Source organism: Penaeus monodon, chromosome 7 (genome assembly GCF_015228065.2).
Source record: "Penaeus monodon isolate SGIC_2016 chromosome 7, NSTDA_Pmon_1, whole genome shotgun sequence".
NCBI classification, from domain to species: Eukaryota; Metazoa; Arthropoda; class Malacostraca; order Decapoda; family Penaeidae; genus Penaeus; species Penaeus monodon.
Genome location: NC_051392.1, coordinates 12,306,120 through 12,316,119, shown reverse-complemented (window position 1 = coordinate 12,316,119; position 10,000 = coordinate 12,306,120). Strand labels below are relative to the sequence as shown.

General features: G+C 37.9%; 1 protein-coding gene across 1 annotated transcript in view; it reads left to right on the top strand.

Moving 5' to 3' along the window:
• The window catches only part of LOC119575535, a 41,291-nt gene that overhangs the window by 16,072 nt on the left and 15,219 nt on the right, over window positions 1-10,000 (top strand). The window contains exon 3 of the mRNA XM_037923187.1: window positions 4,786-4,913. Coding sequence (XP_037779115.1) covers window positions 4,795-4,913 — 119 coding nt within the window. The 5' untranslated portion in view covers window positions 4,786-4,794. The remainder of the gene's footprint in view (window positions 1-4,785; window positions 4,914-10,000) is intronic.

Sequence of the window (10,000 nt, the reverse complement as noted above, 5' to 3'; positions counted from 1 at the left end):
TTTATTCTTTTGGATAGTAAGGAATTTCTAGTTTGCTAAATATAGTTATTAAATCTTTATTTAGTATTTTTCAAAATAAAACTGGGATGGTTGTAAGCATTTCACCATTTTTTGTTAATACTTTTGATCTTATTATGATTATTGCTGTTGGTGTTTTCTTTTTCTTTTAGGGTTAAAGAGCAAGTCTTTGCTGTTTTTATTGCTATTTATTGGCTGAAGCAAAAGGAGTTTATATCAGCTTTTGAGGAAAAAGGATTATTGGATAAAAAAAGGCAAAATATGGGTGAGGGAGTGGTACTTTAACCAAAGTCTCTGGGGAAATGTTGTGTTCACGGTAGTATTGTTTTGTGAAATTTCTCTGCACATGGATGGCTCTGCAAGTGCTTAGCCACAAAGGAGTCAATTAGTAGACCTCTTTGACCTTGTCAGATTTCATCTTTCCTTGAGTTTGTGGGAAAAATGTTTTTTTTAATAGAAGAAGAGAGAGAAGCATATCGCAATCTGTCAGTCGTCTCCCTCGCCAGGAGGTGCAGGACATGGAGGCTTCTGTCTCCAAACTATCCCGAGAGAGGTCCCCGGGAAGCGAGGGAGAGGAGGCGTCTCCCTCCCAAAAAAAGAAGAAAAAAACTGGTGGACAAGGCACTTCCAAACCCCATAAAACGTAATCTTCGTGTCGACCATTATACAATGGAACTGTCGAAGTCTTAGATCTAAAGTAAATGACCTTAAATTATTAGCCTCATCCTATGCTCCCGATATTATAGTTCTCCAAGAAACACACTTAACACACCTCGTCTCTGATGAGGTCGTTTCGCTGAGGAACTACCATTTATGTCGGAAGGATCGTGAGGGAAGGGGTGGAGGCGGAGTCGCCATGTACATCCACCAAAGCCTTCCTTTTACAGAAGTGACAATTGATTCTACTTTGGAGATTGTCGCATGCAAAGTAAAAATTAATGGCACGTATCTGGCTATATGTTCACTTTATTGTCCACCAGATGTAGTGATAGCCTATGATAAGCTCTTTGCTCTTCAGGAACGTCTGCCACAAAATAAAGTAATTTTAGCTGATTTTAATGCTCATCATACGTTATGGGGTTCCCTGCGGGTGGATGGTAGAGGTGAGCAAGTAGTTAAGTTGATTAATGAGTCTGATTTAGTCCTTCTGAATGATGGTAGTCCGACGCGGGTGGACGATAATACCGGTAATTTGAGCTTTATTGACTTATCACTGGTCTCTTCATCAATAGCAGCCAAGTGCCTGTGGCACACCATTGACGACTCGTTGGGAAGCGATCATCTTCCTATTTTGATTAAATATTCATGCGACACAGTGAGAACGCCTTCAGCGCCTAAATTTAATGTAAAATGAACAGACTGGGTCGCCTTCACAAGGAGCGTCAAGCTCGAACTTGTTGGAGAAACCATTGATGATAAAGTAAACAATATTCAGAATTCGAATTTAGAAGCAGCATTGCTATCCATTCCTAAAACTTCGACAGATAGCGTTAAGCATAGAATTCCATGGTGGACACCAGATTGCCGCAGGGCGCTGTGCTGACGCAATAAGGCCTACAGGCTTTTAAAAAATAACATCACTAATGAGAACTTTTGCAATTACAAACAAGCAAGAGCTAGGGCTCGTAGAATAATAAGACAAGCAAAAAGAGACTCCTGGCGGAGCTTTGTCTCTACAATTAACAGCAACCTCAAAATATCAGAGGTTTGGTCCACTATCAATAAAATCAACAAGAAAAAAACATCTATCAAAATTAATAACATCATTCACGAGGGTAACAATTTCGATTTGCCTAGAGACATTGCTAATGCACTCGCCAGGCAGTTCTCTCATACAAGCAGCTCAGCTAATTACCATCCCACCTTCCTGACTATCAAGGAAGAGGCTGAGCTGCAACCAATTCACTTTGCCACAGGAGATGACTTTGATTACAATAAAGATCTTACAATGGATGAGCTTGTCCGAGCCCTAGAAGCCTGTAGAGGAATATCCCCAGGCCCCGATGAGATTCGATATGAGATGATGAAGCATCTTAATCATAATGACATGATAAAGTTGCTAGAAGTGTACAATGAAATTTGGAAAAGCCACACTTCCAAACTCATGGCACTTCGCCCACATCATTCCCATATTGAAAGGAGGGGGTAATCCCAGACTTGCCATCTCCTACCGCCCAATTGCGTTGACAAGTTGCTTATGCAAGGTCATGGAACAAATTGTTAACAGTAGGCTATTGCATTTTTTAAATTCCAGTAATTTACTAGTTGACGAGCAGTGCGGCTTCCGCAAGGGACTCCAAACTCTCGATCAGCTAGTAAAGCTGGACAGTCATATTCAAAAGGCCATTGCCAAAAAAGATTTTTTTATTTCAGTATTTTTAGATATAGAAAAAGCCTACGACATGACATGGTGATATTGCCTACTTAGAAAACTTTATGCTTTTGGATTACGTGGAAACTTGCCTTGTTTTATTCAAAATTTCATTTCTGACAAAACGTTTGCTGTCAAATTATTTTCTGACAATATCACTTTTTCGAACATTTTTGTCCAGGCAAACGGGGTCCCACAAGGAAGTGTCTTGTCACCAACATTATTTCTATGTATGATTAATGACATCTTACCAGCTCCTCCTCAGAATCTGAAATACTCACTGTACGCTGATGATTGTGCATTGTGGCATTCCAGCAATAATGCAGAATTCTCAGCAAATCGCATCCAATTGGCACTGGATATGATTCATAACTGGGGCCTCCCAATACCTATTCAAAATTCTTCTAAATTTTTAGGTCTACATTTTGATAGTAGACTAAATTGGAAAGACCACATTGGTCAGTTAAAGAATAAATGTCAAAGAGCACTAAATTTATTAAAGTGCATTTCTGGTAATAAATGGGGAGCTGATAGACAGTCTTTGCTAATGGTATATAAAGCCCTGATTAGGTCTAAAGTAGATTATGGGTCAATCGTGTATGGTTCGGCATCGAGAACAAGTTTGAAAGGTTTGGATGCTGTGCAGAATGCCTGTTTGCGTGTGTCTTGGAGCCCTGAAGTGCACTCGGATCGAGAGTCTTGAGGTGGAGTCAGGAGTACCTCCCCTCCGACTCAGACGCGGCCAGTTAGCCTTGAGCTATGCCGCAAAGGTGGCTCGAGACCTGAGCCACCCGAATGGCAATAGTGGCATTAGGCCCTTTGCCACGAGACTCCACGACCTCGTTGAGAAAGTCGGTATAGATCTCTCTACCATCGATACCCTGGTTCAGTCAAACATAGCGCCATGGGAAACCCCCAATTTTTCTATTATGGCTGGCTTCCATCAGCCAAGGCCATGGCGCCGGAGGTGGAGGTACGCCAGAGGTTCAGAAAGATCCTTGTTAAACATCTCCCTTTTTTTCATTTATATACCGACGGCTCCAAGACAGATGAATGTGTGGGTGCGGGTGTATGGTTGACTGAATGTGAACTAAAGTTCAGACTACCGAATCATACATCGATCTTTCTTGCTGAACTTTTTGCCATTGATAAAGCCATTGATTTTGCACTATCGACGACCCACGATAGAATAGTAATTTTTTCAGATTCATTAAGTTCACTTAAAGCCATTAAATCATTAGAAACCACCAAAAATGAACTTCTGGGTAATATCATTCGTAAGCTACATGGTGCCAATAAATCAATCAAGCTAATATGGGTACCAGGCCACTCTGGTATCCATGGCAATGAGCAGGCTGACAAACTAGCCAGGTCAACTGATGATCTGGACCTTAGCATAGTCCGTACAGATCTCAGGTGTTTTGTGTCTCTTATAAAAGCAAAAATACATCTCCTGTGGCAAAGTGAGTGGACCAGCCTCCAACTCACAAACAAAACCAACCCTACAATAGAACCGTGGGGGACAGCCAACAGAAAAGAAAGAAGGGAGGAGGTGGTGTTGGCCCGCCTTAGGGTCAACGCCACGAGATTGACACACCTCACTCCCTACATCGAAAAGAATTTCCCTCCACGGTGCCCCCAATGCAACACCAACCTTACCATCAACCACATTCTCATAACCTGCAATAGATTCAGAATCCAAAGAAACCACCTTAAAAATTATTTCCAAATAAAAAATACAAATTTTACGCTATCAAACATTTTATCAGATGATGAAAGAATCATCAGTAAAGTAATCACTTTTTTAAGGGAGACAAAACTTTATGACCTTATCTAGATTGACAGAATAAATAGGATCCATTGGCTTAATAACCTTGGCCACATGCCGCTGGTTGATAGCCAAGAAATCCAACAAAGAAAGAAAGAAAGATGTTATTTTTATTGTAAACATTAGAATTTAAATATAATGTTATAAACATTAGTAACAGCAAAATAAGATAGTGTAAAATATTTTCGTAAATTAATGAAAATGATGAACGGGCGAGACAGGCAGTACTCGTAACTGGCTCATTGGTGACTTAGTATAAGTGTAGTCATCTATGTGTAAAAACAATTAAACAAGTAAACTCACAGTGCGCATGGCATGTACGTACATGCCATGCCCGTCGGCAAAGGGTTAAAAGATAAATGATATGATAATCATTTATGTTGTCATGAAAAGAAACCTTTTGTCAAACTTTTTCATATGCATTTTCAACTTTTTTTCAAGTGATATAACAAACTTTGCTTCATAAAAGATACAGAATTCATTATATAAATTCTAGTATCTAATGCAGATTTTAAAAGTTTTTCTTTGTGATATTTATACACATTTTTTTCATTTCTTCCCTTGCAAGGGTTTACACATGTTTGGATTGAATTTTTCAAACATTGCCCACTTCATGCCCGGTCGATCATATTCTCAAGTTCGTGATAGATACAGGCGAACTATCCTGCCAAACTTAACCTACAAACCCTGGACAAGGTATGTTGCACAGTGGTTGTGCATTGTGGTTTAAAGAAGTTGCTTTACATTTGTGAATATTCTCTTTCTCCTCTCTTTCTCTTCTTTCTCTCCTTTCTTTCCTTTCTCTCTCTCCTCTTGGTTTCATATGTATATATATGTGTAAATATGTGTGTATATATTTATATATGTGCATATATATATATATATATATATATATATAAATATATATATATATATATATATATATATATATATATATATATAAATAGATAAATAAATAAATAGATGGTTTCTTCCTGACAGGGGTTACAGTACATATAAAAAGCACACACATACACTATGTACATATATATGTGTGTGTGTGTGTGTGTGTGTGTGTGTGTGTGTGTGTGTGGTGTGTGTGTATGTTTTGTGTGTGTGTGTGTGTGTGTGTGTGTGTGTGTGTGTGTGTGTGTGTGTGTGTGTGTGTGTGTGTGTGTGTGTGTGTGTGTACATATATATATATATATATATATATATATATATATATATATATATATATATATATATATATATATATATGTATATATAAAAAAAAATATATATATATATAATTTATATATATATATATATAATTTATATATATATATATATAGATATAGATATATATATATATATATATATATATATATATATATATCTATATCTATATCTATATCTATATCTATATCTATATCTAGATATAGATATAGATATAGATATAGATATAGATATAGATATAGATATAGATATAGATATAGATATAGATATAGACAGATAGATATATAGACAGATAGATATATAGACAGATAGATATATAGACAGATAGATATATATATATATATATATATATATATATATATATATATATATATATATATATATATATATAAATATATATATATATATATATATGTACACACACACACACACACACCACACACACACACACACACACACACACACACACACACACACACACACACACACACACACATACACACACACACACACCACACACACACACACACACACACACACACACACACACACACACACACACACACACACACACCACATATATATGTACATAGTGTATGTGTGGTGCTTTTATATGTACTGTAACCCCTGTCAAAAGAAACCATCTATTTATTTATTTATCTATTTATATATATATATATATATATATATATATATATATATATATATATATGCACATATATAAATATATACACACATATTTACACATATATATACATATGAAACCAAGAGGAGAGAGAGAAAGGAAAGAAAGGAGAGAAAGAAGAGAAAGAGAGGAGAAAGAGAATATTCACAAATGTAAAGCAACTTCTTTAAACCACAATGCACGACCACTGTGCAACATACCTTGTCCAGGGTTTGTAGGTTAAGTTTGGCAGGATAGTTCGCCGGTATCTATCACGAACTTGAGAATATGATCGACCGGGCATGAAGTGGGCAATGTTTGAAAAATTCAATCCAAACATGTGTAAACCCTTGCAAGGGAAGAAATGAAAAAAATGTGTATAAATATCACAAAGAAAAACTTTTAAAATCTGCATTAGATACTAGAATTTATATAATGAATTCTGTATCTTTTATGAAGCAAAGTTTGTTATATCACTTGAAAAAAAGTTGAAAATGCATATGAAAAAGTTTGACAAAAGAAGGTTTCTTTTCATGACAACATAAATGATTATCATATCATTTATCTTTTAACCCTTTGCCGACGGGCATGGCATGTACGTACATGCCATGCGCACTGTGAGTTTACTTGTTTAATTGTTTTTACACATAGATGACTACACTTATACTAAGTCACCAATGAGCCAGTTACGAGTACTGCCTGTCTCGCCCGTTCATCATTTTCATTAATTTACGAAAATATTTTACACTATCTTATTTTGCTGTTACTAATGTTTATAACATTATATTAATTCTAATGTTTACAATAAAAATAACATCTTTCTTTCTTTCTTTGTTGGATTTCTTGGCTATCAACCAGCGGCATGTGGCCAAGGTTATTAAGCCAATGGATCCTATTTATTCTGTCAATCTAGATAAGGTCATAAAGTTTTGTCTCCCTTAAAAAAGTGATTACTTTACTGATGATTTTTTCATCATCTGATAAAATATTTGATAGCGTAAAATTTGTATTTTTTATTTGGAAATAATTTTTAAGGTGGTTTCTTTGGATTCTGAATCTATTGCAGGTTATGAGGATGTGGTTGATGGTAAGGTTGGTGTTGCATTGGGGGCACCGTGGAGGGAAATTCTTTTCGATGTAGGGAGTGAGGTGTGTCAATCTCGTGGCGTTGACCCTAAGGCGGGCCAACACCACCTCCTCCCTTCTTTCTTTTCTGTTGGCTGTCCCCCACGGTTCTATTGTAGGGTTGGTTTTGTTTGTGAGTTGGAGGCTGGTCCACTCACTTTGCCACAGGAGATGTATTTTTGCTTTTATAAGAGACACAAAACACCTGAGATCTGTACGGACTATGCTAAGGTCCAGATCACCAGTTGACCCGGCTAGTTTGTCAGCCTGCTCATTGCCATGGATACCAGAGTGGCCTGGTACCCATATTAGCTTGATTGATTTATTGGCACCATGTAGCTTACGAATGATATTACCCAGAAGTTCATTTTTGGTGGTTTCTAATGATTTAATGGCTTTAAGTGAACTTAATGAATCTGAAAAAATTACTATTCTATCGTGGGTCGTCGATAGTGCAAAATCAATGGCTTTATCAATGGCAAAAGTTCAGCAAGAAAGATCGATGTATGATTCGGTAGTCTGAACTTTAGTTCACATTCAGTCAACCATACACCCGCACCACACATTCATCTGTCTTGGAGCCGTCGGTATATAATGAAAAAAGGGAGATGTTTAACAAGGATCTTTCTGAACCTCTGGCGTACCTCCACCTCCGGCGCCATGGCCTTGGCTGATGGAAGCCAGCCATAATAGAAAAATTGGGGGTTTCCCATGGCGCTATGTTTGACTGAACCAGGGTATCGATGGTAGAGAGATCTATACCGACTTTCTCAACGAGGTCGTGGAGTCTCGTGGCAAAGGGCCTAATGCCACTATTGCCATTCGGGTGGCTCAGGTCTCGAGCCACCTTTGCGGCATAGCTCAAGGCTAACTGGCCGCGTCTGAGTCGGAGGGGAGGTACTCCTGACTCCACCTCAAGACTCTCGATCCGAGTGCACTTCAGGGCTCCAAGACACACACGCAAACAGGCATTCTGCACAGCATCCAAACCTTTCAAACTTGTTCTCGATGCCGAACCATACACGATTGACCCATAATCTACTTTAGACCTAATCAGGGCTTTATATACCATTAGCAAAGACTGTCTATCAGCTCCCCATTTATTACCAGAAATGCACTTTAATAAATTTAGTGCTCTTTGACATTTATTCTTTAACTGACCAATGTGGTCTTTCCAATTTAGTCTACTATCAAAATGTAGACCTAAAAATTTAGAAGAATTTTGAATAGGTATTGGGAGGCCCCAGTTATGAATCATATCCAGTGCCAATTGGATGCGATTTGCTGAGAATTCTGCATTATTGCTGGAATGCCACAATGCACAATCATCAGCGTACAGTGAGTATTTCAGATTCTGAGGAGGAGCTGGTAAGATGTCATTAATCATACATAGAAATAATGTTGGTGACAAGACACTTCCTTGTGGGACCCCGTTTGCCTGGACAAAAATGTTCGAAAAAGTGATATTGTCAGAAAATAATTTGACAGCAAACGTTTTGTCAGAAATGAATTTTGAATAAAACAAGGCAAGTTTCCACGTAATCCAAAAGCATAAGTTTTCTAAGTAGGCAATATCACCATGTTCATGTCGTAGGCTTTTTTCTATATCATAAAATACTGAAATAAAAAAATCTTTTTTGCAATGGCCTTTGAATATGACTGTCCAGCTTTACTAGCTGATCGAGAGTTTGGAGTCCCTTGCGGAAGCCGCACTGCTCGTCAACTAGTAAATTACTGGAATTTAAAAAATGCAATAGCCTACTGTTAACAATTTGTTCCATGACCTTGCATAAGCAACTTGTCAACGCAATTGGGCGGTAGGAGATGGCAAGTCTGGGATTACCCCCTCCTTTCAATATGGGAATGATGTGGGCGAAGTGCCATGAGTTTGGAAGTGTGGCTTTTCCAAATTTCATTGTACACTTCTAGCAACTTTATCATGTCATTATGATTAAGATGCTTCATCATCTCATATCGAATCTCATCGGGGCCTGGGGATATTCCTCTACAGGCTTCTAGGGCTCGGACAAGCTCATCCATTGTAAGATCTTTATTGTAATCAAAGTCATCTCCTGTGGCAAAGTGAATTGGTTGCAGCTCAGCCTCTTCCTTGATAGTCAGGAAGGTGGGATGGTAATTAGCTGAGCTGCTTGTATGAGAGAACTGCCTGGCGAGTGCATTAGCAATGTCTCTAGGCAAATCGAAATTGTTACCCTCGTGAATGATGTTATTAATTTTGATAGATGTTTTTTTCTTGTTGATTTTATTGATAGTGGACCAAACCTCTGATATTTTGAGGTTGCTGTTAATTGTAGAGACAAAGCTCCGCCAGGAGTCTCTTTTTGCTTGTCTTATTATTCTACGAGCCCTAGCTCTTGCTTGTTTGTAATTGCAAAAGTTCTCATTAGTGATGTTATTTTTTAAAAGCCTGTAGGCCTTATTGCGTCAGCACAGCGCCCTGCGGCAATCTGGTGTCCACCATGGAATTCTATGCTTAACGCTATCTGTCGAAGTTTTAGGAATGGATAGCAATGCTGCTTCTAAATTCGAATTCTGAATATTGTTTACTTTATCATCATGGTTTCTCCAACAAGTTCGAGCTTGACGCTCCTTGTGAAGGCGACCCAGTCTGTTCATTTTACATTAAATTTAGGCGCTGAAGGCGTTCTCACTGTGTCGCATGAATATTTAATCAAAATAGGAAGATGATCGCTTCCCAACGAGTCGTCAATGGTGTGCCACAGGCACTTGGCTGCTATTGATGAAGAGACCAGTGATAAGTCAATAAAGCTCAATT